We start from the raw sequence: 20569 nt of genomic DNA, 5'->3' as shown, positions 1-20569 counted from the left end.
TGCGAATCGTAAACTTTCTTGAGCTTGAGCTAACCGCAAGTACCGAGAAACTCTGTCAACAGGTCATTGTAATCATTTATTTTCACTTCCTTGTAACAGAGGGCGATAAGTGAAAGGTTATTTAATGTTTTCGATTTTTCAATGAAATTTTGTATTCAAATTTTACAAATGCAACAGATAAAAATTATGAAGAGCCTTTGGATAAACCGCAAAAACCGCTTTAAAAAAAAGATTAAAATTTGAGTCAAATAATTTAAGACTGCGGCCAGCCAAACGATAAAATTGCAACCTTTGTAAAAAATAGAAAACAATATACAGAGTTGAGTTACGCTGAAAAACGCAGCAAAATCGGAGGGCCACAATGTTTCCGCCTGTCGAGCTACGTTGTGCAATGCCTTTTGGTAATAAAATCATAAATCCCCGAACAAAAAAGGGGGGGATAAGAGGAAAAGCAGTTGCCAAAATACGGACTTCGGGTCAGGAAGCGGAAATTATGTTGGCCCGTCTTGGGCTTAACCTTTGTCTTCTCCGCTTTTTGTATCTGAATCCTCGAACGGCCATGAATGATTGCAGTTTAAACTCCACCCGAGCTCTCTTTTACACTTTCCGTGGAGTTTTCCTTACCGACTTTTCCCCCGCACCTTTTCCGCTTTCCTTTCGGCTTGGCAACATTTTTATAGCTGCAACAGCAGCATAATTAATTTCATTTTACGGCAAGGCGAGTTGGCAAAAATGCATAAAGTCAATTAACTGAAAGAGCAGCAGGCGAGAGGAGGAGAAGAGCCAGGAGCCAGGAGCCAGAATCCCAAGGAAATGAAGCTCCCGAGAAGGACCTCGATGAGGTTGTAGTGGGCGAGCTGAGCATGCTGTAAATAAATCAACGGGTCAAGTCGAGTCGGGCATAAATTCCTGGTTATTCGGCCAGAGGAGTCCATTATCCGAATGATAACTTGTATACAAGTGCTGATTCTCGGAGTTTACCGAATCTGCCAAGCGGAGCTAATGAAATCCAATTGAAATTAATTGTTTCCTGAATAAAGGGAGATTTACTTGCATCGTGCTTTTAATTATACAATTATTTCAATTATGAATCCGAAGAAAATATGAATTAAAAAGGATTTACGTATTTAAATTCCTTATTTACGTTTATTAATAAAATGTATACTACTTGTTTGAGTTTATTATTAAGATGTACATATATGTAAGGCCTTTCCTTTTATTTTTTTATTAAATAATGTTGCTATATTAAGAGTGAGTAAAATTTGGTAGGCTACAAAATTTAAAACAATATAATAATAAAATAATTATAAAGTTTACTTTGTTATATGTTCATAAATGACATAATAAAATAAATGATCAAAAGATAACAAAGAATTGTTCATAAATGTTATAAGATAGATTCATTTATTTTCCATGAATTAAAACAATTTAGTCATGTTTTTTTTAACGATTTATATTTTTAGTTTAATATTATTTTTGATTTAATAATACTTTTATATCAAAATTCATCCTTAAGCATCTGAGTAAATTATTTTAAACTATTTATATTTATCTTAAATATGTTTTAAAAAATCTACTGACTAACTTATATTCTTGTCATAGTGAATTAAATTAACTTTAAATTAAAAATAAATGAATCAGAATTTTCCAAATTTGAATGTATTTAAGAGAAACCGTTATGGCCAACAGCGTTGCCACCTTTTGACTTGAGAGCCCGAACCAGCTGCTGGTCACCCTAACAGCTGATTTCTAAACAAAAACAAACGAATCCGCGACCGGCTTTTCTTTTAGCAAACATTTTCCTAATTTTCCTGCTTAAACAGCTCCTTGAAACGAAAATAACCAACCGACTGACCTGCCACATCCTTCAGCCTTTGCATGAAATGCGCCAACACGCAGCGGTCAAAGGAAAGCGGTAAACAAAGAAAATGTGAGTTGAGTAGGTGGCGGGGGTGGAAAAGCGCAGGAAAACGCGGCAATGTTCAAACCGCTTCGGATTTTCCACTCCATTCGAGTGGCAGCCGAGCAGCAGAAAGGACACGCGCCGCGCAACGCTGGGAAACCAATACCCCGGGGACCCAAACAAACCATAAATCTCAGTTCCCACTGCAAAACCCACAGCTAACTTCCAGTTGTGTTTGCCATTTTCAGCACCATGGAGGACTTTGCCAGCATAAAACCCAACAGTTCGGTGGTCAAGTTGGCCTCCTGCCTGGAGAAGATCTACGCCAAGGTGGTGGAGAGCCGGGAGAAGCAGTTGCCCGAGCACCAGATCAAGGAAATCGAGTTCCTCAAGACGCAATGCAAGCACGACCACATGCAACTCAGCCTGATGAGCTGTCAGACGCTGGTGCGCCTGGTGGACGAGGGCGTCCTGGAGGCCAACGGGGTGCAGAACAGCCTGCTCTCCATGCTGGCCAATGCGGGGTGAGGATAACCGTCAAACTATCTGGCCAGAGAACCCGCCCACGACCCACATATGTAGCTCGATTCCGCAAAGGCGCACCTTTGAACTTCCGGAGGGCAGTTGCAGGTGGAGGTGGAGGCTCCAGGAGGAGTCACAGCGGGGGAAACTATCGTGCAGGACTATCAGCCTAAGTGGAGCGCAACGATTCCAATTGCGAAATTGCCCGCAAAGGTGCATAAATTACCCCGTCTGAAACTCAAACTCACTGAGCGGATTCCCCAGTGCAACGCCAGTTAATTAACGCGCCATTTAACGCTTGCCACCAAGAGCTACCAACATTGTTGACCCTCCTTCCGTCCGTCGACACACGCAATCCCTCGCATTTCCGCTGGACGCGTGGCCCAAATTAATTGCCCAGCACTTGGCACGTCATGTACGAAATGCGCAAATGAATTATGACTGAAAGTTAATCCAAAATCCCAGTTGTTTGGCATTGACACGGCTTCCGCTTGGCCGCAATCCGCAGTCGTCAATCTTGCCGATCTCAGCAGCGATTACGCCTGGAGCGCCGAAAAAACTATTAGCCATTTCCCGCCACGCAACGCTACACCCACATATCATATCCTGCAGCCTTGGCTAACAAATATTTGATGTATGCAAAGCAAAGCAGCTGAAAAGTCTGGCATTGAACTTGAAATGTTTGCGGAGCGGCGAAGGACGAACAAGCGGTCATGTAATTCCGGAATTAACCTTGATAAGGCAGCCAAGTCGAGCTGCAGGTGCAGGCAAAAAGGATTGCATATTAATTGGCCAGCAATTAGAGGCCAAACCCAGTCGACCACTGGCCAGAGCGTGAATTGTAATTACCTCGTCAAACGCAAAGCGATTTACGCCACCTCCGCCGTGAAAGGAGCTCCTCGAATCCTTGACTACTGATTTGCAGCTGCCTCTCCGGAAGTGTCCGCTAAACGGCTGTTACAGTCGTCTCACCTTAATAACAGGCCGGATTGTACATGTCACTCATAGTTAATGTTCCTTAAGCTCTAGTCCTGAACTCTGTTTACATTAATCCTTACTTTAACTTATACTAAATCCTGTCTTTTCTTGTAGTCCCATGCACTTTGCCATCATCACAGAGAGCATTTTGGGTCTGCAACTGCTGAACTTGAAACGCAAGACCTCGTCACTCAAGGATCAGGAATCCTACCAGTGTTCTTATGGCCTGAAAACCCAACAGCATCCGCTGATCTCACTGCTCCAGCACTCCAGTGCCAACATGCATGATGTGGCCAACAAGATCATTGGCATTTGTCAGCACCACGACAAAGGGTGAGCTAATTAGTTTCTTTTTTAAACATTTCTCATACATCTCAACTGCCTCCTCAGCATTCGGGACTACAGCATAGAGTTCTTAAGACCAGTCTTCCTGTACGTACTCTGCAATCCCCAAACTCTGCACGATGTGAAGCCCATTTGGACTTGTCTGCTGAATCTTAGTGGCAATCAACCAGAGGCTCGTGCTCTGATGCAGGAGCTGCTGGCATGGAGCAAGTTCAACAACGCCAGCACTTGCCTGTGCACCAGCATCCTGGTCATCGAGGCCATCGACCACTTCCTGCAGCGAGAGGATCACGCCCAGTCCATCGACTTGGGGCTCTATCAGGCATGTCTCATCAAACAGCTGGCAAATTTTGGCATCGATCCGCGACCCAGTCTGCAGTGCCTGCTTCGAGTGCTCCATGCCACGCGGGAATACACCAAGGATCACTATCACGTCCTCCTGGTGCTCCTGGCTGAGGTCTTGCACGTGCTGTCTCCTTTTTACTTGGCGGATCTGCTGCGCATCATCGTTTTCGTGGTGGTGCAGGAGCGCTGTGGCCATGAATACATTCTGAACATGTGTCTGGACGGAATTATTCAGTGGATGTCTCAGACTGCATTCATACCCGCAGAGGGCTTGGCTTTGGCCCACCAGATAGTCCAAAAGGTGTTGGACACTGAGAGATCGGATCAGGAGGGGGAGATAATCTCCACCAAGCAGTTGAAGCCCGCTCACATGCGCAACTATCACCCGGACATAGCGATCGCCTTTGATTTGGCCAATTTGGTGGAGTCCTTTGACGCCTCCGACAACCAGGATGTGTTTGTCTTTGTGGACGCCCTGAATGTAAAGGCCAACACGGCCTTTTGTCAGCGTCTACACCTCTTCCTGCGTGCGCTCTTCCTATCGAAAAAGCCGCCTGTGGATTGCTGGTTTAAAATCTACGAGGTGATCCTGCAAATCGTCAAGGTGAACGAGGGCATTGCCTACGATTTCCTCATGACGTACATCTTTAAGCTGGCCCAAGAAAACAATCCGGAGTTGCAGCTGGAACTGCTTAGAGGATTGGCCAGCTTTGCCGTTTCCAAGGTGGGATTTAAAGTTGTTACTTTTATTTATATCCTTATTCAACATTTATTTATATTCTTAAGGACAATGTACCCATGATACTTAACACCATAAGGAATCTATCCACCGAGAACGGCACATTCTGCGTAGATTTGTATTTGCGTTTATGGAGAGTGGAAGCGCGTACTTATCCCTTCCTGCTGAAGCAGATAGCCCAGCCACTGCCAGAGAATGACAAACGATGGGAGCTGCAGATCGCCCGCACCCATGCCATGCGGGAAATCTGTCAGGAAAAGTAACTATCCAGTATACTAATTATTTATAATTTTGCTGACTTGTTAATCCTCCTTTGCAGACCCACTTTACATGGCTCGGAGTTGCTGCCGCATCTCAGCAACACTCTCAACAATTCCTTTGACGAGGCGGGGGATCTGGCCACCTCCTTGGCCCTGGATGCCATATACGCCTTGTGTGATAGTCACACCGTAAACATTGCTTCCACTTGGCAGGCTTTGGGCAGCAAATTCCGGAACGAGCAGCGGCCGCAGACGCTTAAATCGCTGTACAGACTCTTCGGACTGGTTCCCCTGCTGCAGACTCCAACGCTGGAGTACGAGAAGCTGGCGGATGATGGTTTGGAGCAGCTGTGGCAAGCCATTAGCCGACCGGGCACAGATGCGTCACAGGTGCGGAATGCCCTGGTTGCCCTAAAAAACTACGAGCCGGGAATCACTTTAAATCTACGCCACATTCCAGCACAATTTCGTTTCGAAATTGTTGGAGGCGGAGTGGGCATCGGAGGGCCTGGTGGTCGGGAAGTGGTGGATCTCCAGCAGGAAACGGTGCCCGGTGAGGTGTGGGTCCAGCTACTGCAGAAGATTCGTCCGGAGTGTGGAGATGCGGCGGCAGATTTGATTTCCCACCATATAGCCAACGAGATTGGCGGTTTCCGGAGTGGTGTTTACCGCCTACCAGAGGGAAAGCCAGAGCCTCGTAAGCTGGTGGGTTTGTTTGCCACGAGTCCACTCCGAGCTGTCACAAACTATTTTGTGAGCCAAGCGCGCTTTGGAGACTACGTTCCAGAACCGTACGCCGTGACCTTTGCCCTGCGGTCGCTGTCCAAAAAGTTTCCCAAACCCATTCCCCCGCTGGACTGGAGCTGCCTGACGAGTTTCTTCCACTTATCCTTCGATGCTCGGAAATATTGCATCATGATAGCCAAAAACCAGGCCGTGAACTCGGGAACTGCCAAGCGCCTGTTGGAGAACTTCCTGGTAGACTTTGAGCCCAACTGCTTCGAGGAGGATCTCCTGCTCCTGTTCTCATTGTTGCCGGAAATAGCCAACAGTGTGAGCCTGCAGATCCTGAAGAACTTTGCCGAGAAGGTGGCCGTTTACTGCTTTAAGGAATCGCAGCTTAATGACTTTGCCGAAGGTGGGTTGAGTACTAACCTGTATTTCAATTGAAATTTTGACTGAAATCTTTTAAATCAATTTACAGGATGCCTGTTTGAAAAGTTCTTGGAAAGCGTTAAGTACATCTTCACTGGCAAATGCGATGTACCCGAAGTGCTTGATGTTTTTACGCTGATTGTGGAGCGCTACATGGACTCTATGAATCTGGATTCCAGGCTCTTCGAACGCTACACCGAAGTGGTGGCCACGCTGCATCCCAATGCCATTGATGGTCTTACGACGCCTGCAAATTGGTGGGAAACGCCGGTGGGCAAGCTGAAAAAAGCCACCATTATTCGCTGCTATTTGGTTTTGTACAACGATAAGCTACCGAATCCCCTAAAGTGGCTCACACCCATCATTGATGCCTATGAGAAACGGGCGGAGGAGAGGCCTTTTTTCTATCGCCACCTGTCCGCAACACTATATGCTTTTGGCAGCGATGAGCACGCCAGCAACTGGATAGCGGAGATGTTCCTGGAGATCCAGATGCTGTTGGCCGAGGCCTCCAACAAGGAAAAGGCAAACCGGGCTCTGTACTTGCTGGATATCTTCATCCTAGCCGTGGATGTGCTTTCTGGCTGTGCCGTGCTGCTGGGCAGCGTGGATGTGGTGGCCACGGATGACAAACAGCGACTGTTGCTCTTCCCGGAGAGCCTGCAGTACCTGTGCGATCATATCTTTTGGAAGGATCAGGAGGCCAAGGTTGGAATAACATAGCAACCCCTTCAAAATACTTATGTTCATCCTTTCAGATCTACGAATTCCTCTTTAATCTCTACAAGCACACGTCCATGCCATCCACCTATGCCGATGTTTTTAGGGAAGCCATCATTTGCTCCCGGAATAAGGCATATTTTGATAACAAGGGTGTCTGGACCAAATACGTAGGACTGCGTAAATGAACACGACCACCACTCACCGCATTTAAACCCTCTCTGCCCACGCCTAAAGTGCACTTAAATGGCTACAAACCAACCGCCTACCGTCAATGTTAGTCAACTTTTGATAGCAAATGCGTTCCTTGTTATTTGTATGTGTTTAAAGTTCAAGCCCTAACGTATATTAAATGCATTTTTGCGCACAAAATTTGAATTTTGCACAGGGCTGCCAGATGGGCGAAATGGGATAACCCCAGATAACCGACGAAAAGCGATAACTTCGGGGGTGGTTACTATCGACCTAAACACACCCCTAGTTTGGACCTATCGCTTTGCAGAATTATTATTATTCCGGAATAATTATAAAAAAAATGCAAATAAAATAGAAAGCACGAGTGCATTTTAACCAAATTAACGAGGCTCTTTTGAGGGAGCTTGCGAACCGGTTGGCAAGTTAGTGCAGAGTGTTTAGGAAAAGTGTTATAGGGTTCAGCAGCAACAGGAAAACCCAATCAAAACGTAAACAATGGACGAAATAAAGCTCGCCAAGGTTAGTTATCAACTTAATCAATGCGATAGGGTTAACTGCAGTCAGGGTCATTACACGGCCATCATTTTGGAACACCTGGCTGGGATGCGGTGAAAGGATTGTGACTCATCCGATTTGGGGGGCTGGCCAGTTCGAAAATCGATGGAATGGGTTTTTTTACCTGGGGCCGTGAGAAAACCACCGGCTACTCCGCCCCCACACACATATGTAGTTCCTTTGCGGGGAGCTCCTACCTCTTAAAAAACCCTCCCATTCCCAGTTCCCGATTCACATCTTTTAATATGGAACCAAAACATGCGCATAGAATGCAAAAGTAAATAGGTTTTGACCCCGCTCTCTTTCCAGTAAATTCAATCTAATTTACACCCACACAGGCGCACTGCGAGAGCCAATTTTTAACCGTGAAAAAGTCGTTCATCCAAATCTACGAAAGAGTTCCCTCAGCATCCAATCCGTCCTTAGGGGATGTTTATGTGATGGTATCCCGCCCTTTGACGTGGCCTATTTAACTAGATTCGTGTTGGGGTCGACAGTTGCCTTGAAGTTTTCCCACATCACCAAAATTATCGTAATGTTTGTGACTCCAAAATCTTGTTGGATATTTTAGTTCTTTAATTTCCTATTATAAACAATTACTTTTTAAACGATATGTAGTGAATAGTTTTATTTTTAAATATAAAAAAGATGAACTTGTTATTTTCGCAATTGAAATCCTGACCAGCTCAATTTTAAAGTAACCTTTGTAATGCTAAATTTATAAAATATTAACAAAAGAATATTCTTCCAAACTCAGATAATCTTTGGCTGTATAATAGGTGGCCTATATAAAATTTTAGAAACTGGAAATTCAAATAAGTTGTTAAACGGAAGCACTGTAGATTGCTGAAAGCCTACTGAAATCATTGGTTATGTGATAATAAATAAAAAAATATAATTCGTTGGTAAATGGGGTTTCCAACAAAAAATTAAAGTATTTCACATGTGGATGACTGTTAAAGTTATCATACATTTATGCTGTTTCTTATACTATTATACTGAGTACAAAAAGATTATCGCATTTGAAAAATGTATTTTCCAGCATTTTTTAACAATTAATGTGGGGTTTCCAAGAAAATTAAAGTATTTCACATGTGGATGTGGTTTATGCTGTTTTTTATACTTTTATACTGAGTTCAAAAAGTTTACCCCATTTGAAATATTTATTTTCTAGCGTTTTTTAAAAATTAATATGGGGTTTCCAGAAAAATTAAAATATATCCCATGTTGACGACTGTTAAAGTTATATACTTTTATACTGAGTTCAAGTTAAAAGTTTATCCCATTTGAAAAGTTTATTTTTCAGCATTTATTTGAAATTTAATGTTACAAATGTTTTTGTTTATTGAAGTATTCAGTAATGGCACCTCACTCCTTACAGAGTATTCAAATGTACCAAACAGTCTCCTTTTTCCCAACTCTTCCTCGCCTTAAAAGAGAGAATTTCCCTTTCTAGAAATTCCCCAACACAAAAGCATTGCCTGCTTTTAAGCGCGCGCACTTCTCACATTGATTTGAGTTCTTTTCCAACGCTCGACGGGAGCACTTCGCGCTTTTCCATCAGAAATCCGCACACATATTCGCATAGGAAACTCACACAAAAAGGGCCCATTAATTTACAGTGTACATTTCGAGTTTCGCGTCTGTGTGGCAGGCGAAAAGTGAAAGTCCCCAAGTTATTTCACCCACACTTGGCAAATTCCATTTGATTTGCTGTTGTGGTGTTGCTGATGCAAAATCAATAAACCATCCAGCCAATAATGGACTTCACCCGATTCATGAACAAGTTCAACGAGATCGAGCGCCAATTGTCCCCCACCTCCGCCCTCCGCCTGAGTTTTGACAACATTTCGCCGGAGTCGGAGGAACCGCCGGACGGAAACAAGAGGCTGTGGGGCGTGCCCGTGCCGCCCTTCGTCTCCGAGAAGGTGGTGTCCTGGATCGAGGAGGAGTTCAACGAGGCTCCGGTCTTCTACAATGGCAACAGTGTGCTCAAGAAGGTATACCCTCTCACCCCCATTTATGCAAATCACTTCGAGGAAAATCCAACTAATTTTCCGTTTTACGCATTGCCACCGGCTAGTGGCCGGAAAATATGCAAATCGCCAATATGTTTTGGGGGGCCCCAAATGTGCTGCCTCCCCCAAAAAGCATTTCCTATTTGGGTCATGTATATGGAGGAGCCAGTCCTTGCCAGTCCTGACTGCATCCGGGCGCCATGTGCGTCACCACAATCCAATCACTCCCTTTGGCCACCCACAATGGCTGACAGATTGTTGCATTGTCAGCAGGACACTCGAGTCCGCAGCTCGGGCAATTAATGGGATGGCTTTTCCATCAAAGTCGCAGTTGCAACTGCCACCGGGTGGCAAATTGTACTCGTACATCAAGTATTCGCCACCGTGAACTGCCCTTTGACAACTGACAAGGTTGGGTTAGGATACTTCATCTTCAGTGTCGTATAAATGGATTTATGAGATAATATAGGGGACACTCGAATAATAAACCGAGATTGTAATAGTCAATTTATCAGTATTGGAACTATTTCAGGGGGACAAGTTGAGAACAAATATGTCATTGACTTAGGAGTTTATTGTACAAAACTTTTAGCATAAAAAGACGGCAATTTAGCTTATATGTAATCTAATATATCAAGAATTCTGACTACTGCCAAGATTTCGGTACGATTTTGATACCTTTAACATTTACAATGTCTTATAAATTGGGTTAAGGTAAGATTTTTAAGCTAAAACATCAACAAGTTTAGATATTTCAACTTGTGAAGAGACTATCCAAGATTATAATATTCAATTTATCATGATGGCAAATATTTTAGTAATAGATTTTATATTATAAATTTAGACTGAATATTATAAAAGATCACATTGGCATTTAAATGCATTACAAATTCGTTTTGCATACAAAGCAGTTCTATTTGCTTATATCTATTTTAATATTCTAGAAGGCCACCGAAATGAGTGCTCGGTAAATTAAAAAGTATGCATGGCATTATCTGATAAAATATAAACTTATTATAATAAATCAAGTATACGACACGTAGCCCACGAGCTGGTAGCCATATTATAGCTTCGGCTTATACAATCTAATTAAAATAAATCAAGTTTAATACACGTGTATGCACTCACGGATTAAAATGATTAGAGTTCGATTGTTCGTTAAGCTAATTCAACCGACATTAAATCCATAATTTAAAGAGCACATTTAAAGAAAGTTTATTATATAATGAAAATGATAACTTGCTGAATTTTATAAAAATATCTAAATAATGATATTTCGACATGATTAGACAGACGTTATTTATATTTCAAAGAGGTATAAAAGGAACTTAAAAATATTACAACCATTTCCTTAAAAGTTAAAAAGGTAGATTGCCTTGACCTCTCTTGAATGCCTCCTTTTATCAAAGCCGCTGTAATTTGCATGTTAAATTGAATTGTCTGCCCGCTGGGCGAGAGTAATGAACTCCCACTGGCTAAATCAGACAACTAACTAACCTTATCTATCCCGACAATGGACCCGGCTCAAACAAAGCCCTCAGCCTAAGTGACATGAAAGGAAATTAGTCCGATGATGAGCAGCTCTCGGGACACGGAATATGTAGGCCCTCTGGGCAATAAAAAAAACAGCCGCTGGCTAAACGGCAAAAGGGAAGTGATTATACAGGATGGGATGGGTGAACCGCTCTCGAAGGACCATCAAAGGAATAAATGTGCTGGCCAGCCGACGGTTTTATTTTATTTATTTAATATACCAACTAACCGCAATGGCCCCCTTACTTATTTAAAGTTAACATATCCCGAGCTTTGATGAATGTTTGATGACTTGTTTTTTGCGCAGCAGCCGGGGATTCGCTGAAAGTTGATTGAAAAACTTTCCTTCTCCTTTCGTGTCAATGCAGTTTATTTTTTATCGTATGCAATGTGAGCATACGAGTGGGATTTCAACAAACTATATGGATTCCATTGACGTCAGCGGGCACAGGCTGAAGTAAAGCAGCAGAAATTTAAACCAAATTGTAACTATTTTTCTTTCACTCTGTTCTGTTTGTGCAGGTGGGAAATGTGCGGGTGAACAAGTTATAAGTAGCAATCATCCGAGTAGCTGGAAAATTAATCCAGCTCTCACCACTTTACTCTATTACTTTGGTAACCACCATCATCCTTACATTATAAGACACCCACCTACACAGGGAGATAATTTAAACGTAGTACTTTTGCCATTAAATAATGTTTATTTGATACTGAAAAATGGTATGGCCATGACTGTTACAGAAAGAAAATGTTGTGTTTTCTACGGAATAATGTAAATTTGATAGTGAAAGATGGTATATTTTAAACAAAATTGTAACCATTACTCTCTCTCCTTCTTCTGTTTGTGCAGGTGGAAAATGTGCGGATGATAGATCGCTACAATACCAAAAATCCCACGGTGGGAACCCTCTATCTGACGGCCACCCATCTGATTTTCGTGGAGCCCGACAGCAACAAGGAGACCTGGGTAAGTTGGAATGCTTCCTTCCCCCTTCCTAATGACATCATCAATACAGAAGGAGCCAACAGGAACTGAAAAAGACCTCATTGTTTAGCCAAGAACTTTCTCAGTTAGAGTGGCGAATGTTTATTTGCGTGGCCCACAAAACGTTTAAGTGAGTCACCTTTGTGCTCGCAAATAAGTCTCCTTCTGGCGAACGTGCTCAAATGGGTTTCTTTTCGGTTTAGCACCGACCTCGCAGCTGTCAGAAAGTTTAAAGCCCCGCTGAAGACTGAGGTCCTCTGCATTTCCGCCCAAATGATGCCCAGGATGAGTGCGGAAAAGTTTCTTTTAACAAGTTCCCAGCGTGTTTCCAGCACTCGCTTTAAGTTTTGCATGTTTACCCGAGGAATTTAATTCGCCTTCTGCAATCTGGCACACACAAAAGCATGTTTGCACCAGCGTGTTGCGTATACGCCCCATTGCACACATACAAATTGAATTCGTTCGGCTTTTGTGTGTTAATTGCACGGCCAACACGGGTGAGCATAATTCCTTGATGCAGCTGGAAAGCTGTTTAAATTCAAAAAGAAAAAAACAGCCAGGAAAAGCTGTAGCAGCTTAGTGCGATTATTCCTTGCGAAATTGAAAGGATAATGCGACAATAAGCGGCCCTGGCTTAGCGCTAAAATCCAGCTCATATCCTTTGACACACCAAGCAGTTTAACTGCTCAAATCCCAGCGCATGTAAGTGCCAGTAAATGCATTTAATTATGCCATTCGTGTGAGTTACCCACTGCGTATACGTAACGCGGTTTTCGGTTTTCGCCCCGGAAGCAGGCAAGCATTGCATTTTAATTGCCCCCGCCAAATTGTATTAATTATGCACTCCCCAGAGCAAGTTGGCGGATCCGAGTGCCACAAGTGCCCCAGAAGCTTCGTATCCATGGGATCCACCTCGATTCCGAATGAGTGGCAATTGCAGGCACCTCACAAAGTGGTTAATTAAAAGTAAAAACACTTAGGAGCAGAACGAGTGAAAGGGTGTGAAAAGCAGCGAGATATCGATTTTCTGTGCCATTGAAAATTGGTTGCTTAGTTCCTCATAAGCTACAGCTACTTGTCCCCTTTCTACCCACCGCCCCTGACTTTCTCTGCCTTTCTTTTTACTGCCCGCCACTGGGGCGCATCAATTATTTAGTGGCGAAAGCAGTTCTGTCCAGGCACGTAGTTGGGATGTCCAGAAGGGGGGAGTAAGTAGAGTTCGGTTGGGGTTTCTCGAGCGTTGCATAAGAGCAGGCAGCCTTGGGCGAAGTCACGGCCATAAGCTGAATTCTTGACTGCTTCACTCACAAAGGAGCACAAGTCATAAGTAGCAATCATCTGAGTGGCTGGAAAAATAATCCAGTCTTTACTTTATTGTTTTCCTATTTATTATTTTACATTATTATTAAAAGATACCTACAGTGTAGGTAGGTCCTACACAGGAAAAAATACCAATTAGTAATGTAAATTGGATATTGAAAATTCATTTTGTTTCATTTTGACGAAATGTCGTATTGAAAAATTGTTGTTTCTAATCGTTTTTAACTATTGAATAATGTAAATTTGATATTGAAGAATGGCATTTCGTTGGTACATTTATTAAATTTCTTATTTACCAATGAATAATTCAATATGAAATTACAAATTTTACCAATGAATATGAAAATTTGATATTGAGATGTGGTATTTCTTTGATTTTCTCTCTTCTGAATTTCTATCAAATTAAAAGAGAGAGCAAATATCAAGAGTATATCAAGGTATACTTTTATATAAAATATTTCACTCTACTTCACTGCAACGAACTTAAAATGTGTTAATTTAAATTATATTGGGATATACTTATCTGCGCAGTTAAGAAATACAAAAAATTGTAAAATAAAATCTCATATGATACCATTTCTTTTCAGATCCTCCACATGCACGTGGCCAGTATTGAGAAGCTTCCTCTAAGCACGACAGGATCGCCGCTGCTCATCCGCTGCAAGACCTTCCTGTCGGTCACATTCGTCATTCCCAAGGACTCCGAGTGCCACGATGTCTACACCTCGCTGCTGAAGCTCTTCCAGCCGGGTAGGAATTTACAAACCAAACAAAATCCGGTTGCACACTCATAAAACCACAATCATTTCCCGCGGGCAGTGTCCATCAACAAATTGTACTGCTTCAACTACCAGCCGAACAAGGATGATTTCCCCAAGAACGCCGGCTGGGACTACTTCAAGCTGGAGGCCGAGTTCAAGCACATGCTGGTGCCCAACGAGGCCTGGACCCTGTGCTCGATGAACGAGAAGTACGAGCTGTGCGACACCTATCCGCGTCAGATATACGTGCCCAAGGAGGCCACCACGCTGATGCTCATCAGCAGTTCGCGGTTCCGCTCGAAGGGGCGCCTACCGGCGCTCACATATCTGCACAACAACAAGGTGGGGCTTACCTTGCTTAAATAAACTATATTGAATCCTTATATCCCTTAAAATAAACCTTTAATTTAGGCCTCCATCTGCCGCTGCAGTCAGCCGCTGTCCGGATTCAGTGCCCGCTGTCTGGAGGATGAGCAAATGCTGGAGGCCATACGCAAGACGAACTCCAACACGGACTACATGTATGTGGTGGACACACGACCACGGGTGAGTGACAGGAGAATCCCCTGAGGGGGCTTGGCACATGCAAATAATCCATTTACGCTGTCTGCAGATTAATGCGATGGCCAACAGAGCCGCCGGCAAGGGATACGAGAACGAGGCCTTCTACGAGAACATCAAATTCCACTTCCTCGGCATCGAGAACATTCACGTTCAGCGCGCCAGTCTGCAAAAAGTCCTGGAGGCCTGCGAACAGAAGTCGCCCACCATGAGCGCCTTCCTAAATGCCCTGGAGTCATCCGGCTGGCTGAAGCACATTCGCTCCATATTGGACACGTCGAGGTGAGTGAAATGAATATGTATTCAGCAAACCAGAAAATGGTTGGTTGAATTAAATTAAACCAACAATTCCCTCTCTAACCATGTAGCTTCATCGCCAACGCCGTGGACAAGGGTGTCTCGGTGGTGGTCCACTGCTCCGACGGCTGGGACCGAACTGCCCAGGTCTGCTCGCTGGCCCAGCTCATGCTGAACCCCTACTACCGGACCATCAAGGGCTTCCAGGCGCTGATCGAGAAGGACTGGCTGGCCTTCGGGCACAAGTTTAGCGAGCGCTGCGGGCACATTCAGACGGACGCGCGCGAGGTGTCGCCGATCTTCACACAGTTCCTGGACTGCACATGGCAGCTGATGTCGCAGCGCAGCGAGTCCTTCGAGTTCAACGAGCGATTCCTGCTGATCCTGCACGATCATGTGCACTCTTGTCAATTCGGCACCTTTGTGGGCAACTGCGAGAAGGATCGCCTGGACTTGAAGCTGGCCGAGCGCACCTTCTCGCTTTGGGGCTTCATGGCCAACCACCTGAACGAGTATATTAATCCGCTGTACAAGCCCAATGTGGACGACACAATTAAGGCCAACCTGGCACCGCAGTGCATCAAGTAGGGATTGCTTTGGGTCACCAAAAACCTTGTTTAATGTGTGCAATTCCAAACAGGTTCTGGCGCGGCATGTATAGTCGCTTCGAGAGCGGCATCCATCCGCGGGAGCCTTTGGGCGACCTGCTGCTCGACAGCAAGGAGCACTGCAACTCTCTGGAGGATCACGTGCAGCATCTGACCAAGCGCATAGCCAGCTTCAAGAATTACATCTCCAAGTCGGCCAAGAAACTGCAGGACGCCACCAGCACCACGGCAAAGGTTAGCAAGGAGGTCTCCAGCAACGAAATCAATGATAACAAGTGAGGGATACGTCTTGGAATGATAATCCTTAATACATACTAATAAAATCCTTGCTTCCCCGCAGATACAACTATGATAAAAAGCTAAGCGAACTGTCGGCTGCCGATGATGATCATCCGCTGAAGGCCAGCAACATGTCCTTTGCCAATCTTTCCCTCAATGCCGAACAATCCAGTCCGCCGCAGGCCTTGCCCGAGGAAATCAACTCCGTGGCCGTGGACTGGAAGCCCATGCGCAACGTGACCACCTGCTCCTGCTCCACGCCCTTCGATCAGTTCAGCAAAAAGGTGGGTGGATCGGAAAGCCATTATACACAGCAAAATTATATACAATTCTTAATCCCCAAACAGACACATTGCTGGCGCTGTGGGGATATCTTCTGCGAGCGCTGCATAGACAAGAATGTGGCTCTGCCAGGACACGACAGTGGAAAGCCGGTGCCGGTGTGCCGAGGCTGCTTCCGGCAGATGCAAAAGCAGAGCCCGTAGGGAGGATGACAGGATCAGGGAAGGAATATTGTTAAGGGATGAGGGCAGCAGGCAACGTGTGCGATTGAAATGGAAACTCTATTAATTATATTGTGTGTATTTATTGTTGCATTTGTAGCTGTAGCTGCTTATAGAAGCTCATTCAAGTTGTTGCAAATGGATATCAAAAGAGTAAAACCAATACAATCCACTAGCGATTGGCTTCCAGGCATCGTCGTAGTCTATAAGTCGGGCACAAAACTGTATTTTGTTGTTAGAATCTAGAGCGACTAATTTGCCAATCACTCCCACACAAGAGCAAGTACAATTAAATGCAAATTATAAATGTAAATTACATGTGAAAGCTAATTTGTAGATTCAAAGGGGACCGCTTAAAAGATCTATAGTTTCCGAAAAATTGGCGGGAATGAGAATGTACAGACACTTGGGGCTTAGCCCTCCATTGAAGCAGCGGTCCCCGGCATCCAGTATATTCCACTAGCGTTAACTTGCGAGAAACAGCCGTAAATTATGAAAAATATGCAAACTTGTTTATCGATTTGATCAAAGTGTAATAAAAATTATTTATTCAACAACTGCGAGTGGAACACTGAGCGATCGAAGAAGTCTGATTTAGTAGCCAATGTCCGGCTTGATGCGCAGAATGACCGGCACACTGGTGCAGGGCAGGATGGCCACTTCGGTGACCACCGCACTCACCAGCTCCGGCGGAGTAATGTCATAGTTGAGGTTCAGGGGCATCAGCTTGCCCTTGGCCTTCCAATTGTTTAGCTGGCACTTGTCGCCGCGCACCAGTTGGTTTGGATCGCTCAGCTCATTGTAGACGATGGCGTCCGTCTGGAAGCGCTCGCTAAACTTGTGCGTCTCGCAGCACACGAGCACGGGGACATTGTGGGCATTGGCCACCAGGGCCACCTGGGCAGTTCCTGTGCGCGCCATCACATAGCCGTTGGCAAGCAGGGCGTGCGCTCCCAACAGAACCTTGGTGGCTTCCGCCATTACATAACCCACGGCGTTGATCAGCACGTAGGTGCATGGGATTCCAAAGGCGTGCAGTCGGCGCAGCATCTCCTGACCTTCGCAACCGGGCCGGGAATCGACGACAATCACCCGGAAGGCCACCTTTCGCCGCTTGGCCTCCTCGCAGATGAACTGGATGAGGGAGGAGCAGGCAAAGGTCAATAGCACATCGCCGTCGGTGATTTTCTCCTGCAGGAATCCGCTGATTGCTTGGGCAGCCTTACCGATTTGATTTTCAATGTAAGTATCGATGAAATGGCCGAGGAGCTCCTTTAGCTATTGAATTAATTAGACTTATTAAGGAATCATCTTATTTGTTTTGATAAACCTACCTCCGTCTCTGGAATATCTGCTGGTAACTGTGTTAGTTGGTTCTTAAACTGTTTGTAGGCATTGGATACGGAGACAGCTAATGGTCGGCATTTATGCAGGTGGTCTACGTGGTGTTTCACAGCAGCGTCTAAGCTGCGACCAAACTCCTTCTTGGCGGGCGTCTCAAAATCGTGAACAACCTGGCGCAGGGCGTGCAGGAAGGCGATGCATCGAGCATTGGAACCCACCACCGTGCGCTTGGCATACTGAACACCCAGACGCGCTATGCTCGGATGCACGAGCGGATCGTTGATGAACTGGCTGTCTTCCTTGGCGCAAACCAGGTGGTTGAACAGCTTTACCCGGCACTCTCCGCTTGGAGTGCTCGCTGGACACTTGCTGGGTGAGCTGCTTGTGGCCGCTTTTGAGGGGGAGACGCTCTCCCGCTTGGGCTCCTTGGGAGCAGCGGTGGGAGGAGCTTTGCCAGCTGGTTGTGGTTTTTTAGCCTGTCCTTGGGTCTTGGCTGCCCGCTGAGCTTCCTGAATGGCGCGCCTTTCTGCTTTGCTAAGGGCTGGTTTTTTCTGTGAAAATAAGAGTAACAGATAATGTAAGCTTTGTGCGGAATTAGAGTTTAAAGGGCTCCCACCTTTTCCAGATCGTTTTCTGTGGCTGGAGCAGCTGCTTTAGCTGGAACTGGAGCTTTATCCGCCACTTTTAGATCAGACAAACGTTGTGTGGTGTCCTCCACTTTGGCTCCAGCTCCCTTGCCAGCTTTTTTGGCCGCCTTCTTGGCCTCGCGATCAGCCTTAATCTGCTCCCGTGACTTTTCACCCGCCTCCGCATCCTTTCCATTTGCCACCGTAGGCGGAGCTGTCTTTAGAGCAAGTGAATCCAGTTTCTCCTGGGCTTTTGTTGTAGTGGTGGTAGTCAGCTTGGTGGTGATGGTCGTCTGCTCCACCTCGGTGATGATTTTGGTGGCCGGAGCAGCGGGAGTAGCGGGAGTGGCAGGAGTGGGAGGCTTATTCTGTTTCTTGGCCTGTTTGGCCAGCTTTTTCGCCTCTCTCTCGGCCATTACTTGTTCCCGCGTCTTCTCCGGGGCCACTGCATCCTGAGTTCCTGGCATTGCACTAGCAGAATCGGTAGTTGAGGTCTCCGAAGTCGTTATATGATTATCTTCCAGGCGATTTCGTTTGTTGCGCGGTCGATTGCGTTGTCGTTGCTTCTTGTGTTTGCTCTTCAATATCTGGACCTGAGTCTGTGGATTGGGAAGACATCGTTAGTTCTTTGATTAGGATCATAAAAGGTTATTAAACTACAGAGATCCAATGTAGAAACAAATCGGAAGACATGCAAAATGAAAAGGCAAATTTTCGGCAATTGGTACTTGGTTTTATAAGTGATTTTCACTCAGGTGAGTGAGGCTAGCTACCTGTGGCACCTGTTCGCTAGTTAAAACCATTTTGCAAGCTTGAAAAGAGAGAACAAGGCAATTTCAGTGGAATAAGGATGTGAAAGGTTAAAGTTTAAGACTTCTCTGGCGGGCCTACTAAGTTGCAGGCTGGATCTTTGGGATTTTGGTAAGCATAAAGTTGGGGTAAAGCGTTAACTATTTTTGCAGTAACCACACCCTTACCTTACTGTTTTTAATTATTAAAATAACTTCAAAGTTTTGCTCACGATGGCAAAAAAAGTCTACCAGCTGTAGTGCTGCAAGTGAATCGATAACTGTTTCGATAGGCAGTGGTAAACACATGGCTGGCGTTGCCACAGGGCAGGAATCCACTGTCATTTTTAGTGCTTCTTTAGCCTGTCAAGTTGGCATTCCCATAGCTGTCTTTTATTTGTGAGGTACGTATGTTCGCCTGCCGCTGCTGAAAATTACATAATTTTTGGCATAAATTGAAATCTTTTGCATCGACCCATCACAGCTACGAAATCACCGACTACCATGGCCGACAAAGCTGCTGCTGAGAAACCCGCCGGACGCCCCATGCGCTATCCGTACACCTTCTCGGCGAAGATAGCCCAATTCCCCATCAAGCACTACATCAAGAACCAGTGGATCTGGCGCTACTACTTCATTGCGGCCGTGGCCTGCGTGCCCGTGTTCTACAAGATCAGCAAATTGGGTGCGTTTAATGTCGGTTAACTAAACTACATCCCTGTTAATCTCATATTTCCGCCTATTTCAGCCAACTCCCCCGAAAACAAGAAGGCATGGGCCGAGTCCCAGGCCAAGGAGCATGCCGAGCACCACTAGAAGGCCACTAAATTAGTCTTAATTGTTGCATCAACATTTCAGAGCGGTTTGTGTTGGATTTAACGTGAAATCGGCGAATAAATGATTTGATTCGAGGTTAGATGGACTTTTAATAAATAAATCTCCTTAAAAAAACACTTGCCAAATACGGTCTTACTACGCTGCTATAACACTAAAATATATATGTCGGATTTCCTAAATAAGATTTAAAGATAAACATCTTGCTTCACCGAGTAACAAAAAGCAGGAGGTTTATCTTTATTTCAAATTAGAGGTTGCCTTTCTAGGAACATCCGTGGAATTTTTCCAGAATTTAAAATTCGACGTCAGTGTAAACGGCTCTTAGGCACGCCAGTGGGAATGGCCTATCAGAGTGGCCTTAAAATTGGCCGATGACTTATCGATAGTCCCGT

General features: G+C 44.9%; 4 protein-coding genes across 7 annotated transcripts; 3 read left to right on the top strand and 1 right to left on the bottom strand.

Annotated features, from left to right (window-relative positions):
* Positions 1-1753: 1753 nt before the first annotated feature.
* Positions 1754-7336, top strand: LOC119549036 (focadhesin). The gene is made up of 8 exons (XM_037856719.1): positions 1754-1930; positions 2152-2427; positions 3518-3736; positions 3794-4817; positions 4880-5091; positions 5152-6230; positions 6297-6955; positions 7006-7336. The coding sequence occupies exons 2-8, from the start codon at positions 2156-2158 to the stop codon at positions 7153-7155; spliced, it is 3615 nt and encodes a 1204-aa protein (XP_037712647.1). The 5' UTR covers positions 1754-1930; positions 2152-2155; the 3' UTR covers positions 7156-7336.
* A 104-nt stretch (positions 7337-7440) lies between these two features.
* Positions 7441-16895, top strand: LOC119549037 (myotubularin-related protein 6). 2 transcript variants are annotated; one of them, XM_037856722.1, is made up of 10 exons: positions 7441-7681; positions 12119-12235; positions 14161-14323; positions 14393-14676; positions 14746-14880; positions 14948-15177; positions 15264-15776; positions 15833-16075; positions 16141-16363; positions 16427-16895. In XM_037856722.1, the coding sequence occupies exons 1-10, from the start codon at positions 7658-7660 to the stop codon at positions 16562-16564; spliced, it is 2070 nt and encodes a 689-aa protein (XP_037712650.1). In that variant the 5' UTR covers positions 7441-7657; the 3' UTR covers positions 16565-16895. The 2 variants fall into 2 exon arrangements, with proteins under 2 accessions (XP_037712650.1, XP_037712649.1); XM_037856721.1 differs by lacking the exon at positions 7441-7681 and adding an exon at positions 9251-9717.
* Positions 16896-17091: 196 nt separating this feature from the next.
* LOC119549038 (translation initiation factor eIF-2B subunit delta) lies at positions 17092-19647 on the bottom strand. 3 transcript variants are annotated; one of them, XM_037856725.1, is made up of 5 exons: positions 19530-19606; positions 19326-19363; positions 18543-19151; positions 17917-18477; positions 17092-17860 (listed from the first exon to the last, which is right to left on the bottom strand). In XM_037856725.1, exons 2-5 carry the CDS (start codon positions 19353-19355, stop codon positions 17177-17179), a joined length of 1884 nt encoding a protein of 627 aa, XP_037712653.1. In that variant the 5' UTR covers positions 19356-19363; positions 19530-19606; the 3' UTR covers positions 17092-17176. The 3 variants fall into 3 exon arrangements, with proteins under 3 accessions (XP_037712653.1, XP_037712651.1, XP_037712652.1); XM_037856723.1 differs by lacking the exon at positions 19326-19363 and having other exon boundaries at positions 19530-19647; XM_037856724.1 differs by lacking the exons at positions 19326-19363; positions 19530-19606 and adding an exon at positions 19213-19231.
* LOC119549039 lies at positions 19610-20256 on the top strand. Its single transcript, XM_037856726.1, has 3 exons — positions 19610-19744; positions 19825-20025; positions 20089-20256. The coding sequence occupies exons 2-3, from the start codon at positions 19845-19847 to the stop codon at positions 20154-20156; spliced, it is 249 nt and encodes an 82-aa protein (XP_037712654.1). The 5' UTR covers positions 19610-19744; positions 19825-19844; the 3' UTR covers positions 20157-20256.
* The last annotated feature ends 313 nt before the right edge of the window (positions 20257-20569 follow it).

The sequence above is a fragment of the Drosophila subpulchrella genome, chromosome 2R (genome assembly GCF_014743375.2).
Source record: "Drosophila subpulchrella strain 33 F10 #4 breed RU33 chromosome 2R, RU_Dsub_v1.1 Primary Assembly, whole genome shotgun sequence".
NCBI classification, from domain to species: domain Eukaryota; kingdom Metazoa; phylum Arthropoda; class Insecta; order Diptera; family Drosophilidae; genus Drosophila; species Drosophila subpulchrella.
The sequence above is the reverse complement of the archived record's forward strand: the minus strand, read 5'-3'. Positions and strand labels throughout refer to the sequence as shown.

Bases quoted from the DNA above. Each gene is read 5' to 3' on its own strand.
- LOC119549036 (XM_037856719.1), top strand. From the start codon at position 2,156: ATGGAGGACTTTGCCAGCATAAAACCCAACAGTTCGGTGGTCAAGTTG. The intron at 3,737-3,793 runs GTGAGCTAATTA...CTGCCTCCTCAG, and splicing joins TGTCAGCACCACGACAAAGG to CATTCGGGACTACAGCATAG. The intron at 4,818-4,879 runs GTGGGATTTAAA...TATATTCTTAAG, and splicing joins CCAGCTTTGCCGTTTCCAAG to GACAATGTACCCATGATACT.
- LOC119549037 (XM_037856721.1), top strand. From the start codon at position 9,478: ATGGACTTCACCCGATTCATGAACAAGTTCAACGAGATCGAGCGCCAA. The intron at 14,324-14,392 runs GTAGGAATTTAC...TCCCGCGGGCAG, and splicing joins GCTGAAGCTCTTCCAGCCGG to TGTCCATCAACAAATTGTAC. The intron at 15,777-15,832 runs GTAGGGATTGCT...AATTCCAAACAG, and splicing joins CTGGCACCGCAGTGCATCAA to GTTCTGGCGCGGCATGTATA.
- LOC119549038 (XM_037856725.1), bottom strand. From the start codon at position 19,355: ATGGTTTTAACTAGCGAACAGGTGCCACAG. The intron at 19,152-19,325 runs GTAGCTAGCCTC...CCCAATCCACAG, and splicing joins CTAGCGAACAGGTGCCACAG to ACTCAGGTCCAGATATTGAA. The intron at 18,478-18,542 runs GTGGGAGCCCTT...TTATTTTCACAG, and splicing joins CAGAAAACGATCTGGAAAAG to AAAAAACCAGCCCTTAGCAA.
- LOC119549039 (XM_037856726.1), top strand. From the start codon at position 19,845: ATGGCCGACAAAGCTGCTGCTGAGAAACCCGCCGGACGCCCCATGCGC. The intron at 20,026-20,088 runs GTGCGTTTAATG...CGCCTATTTCAG, and splicing joins CTACAAGATCAGCAAATTGG to CCAACTCCCCCGAAAACAAG.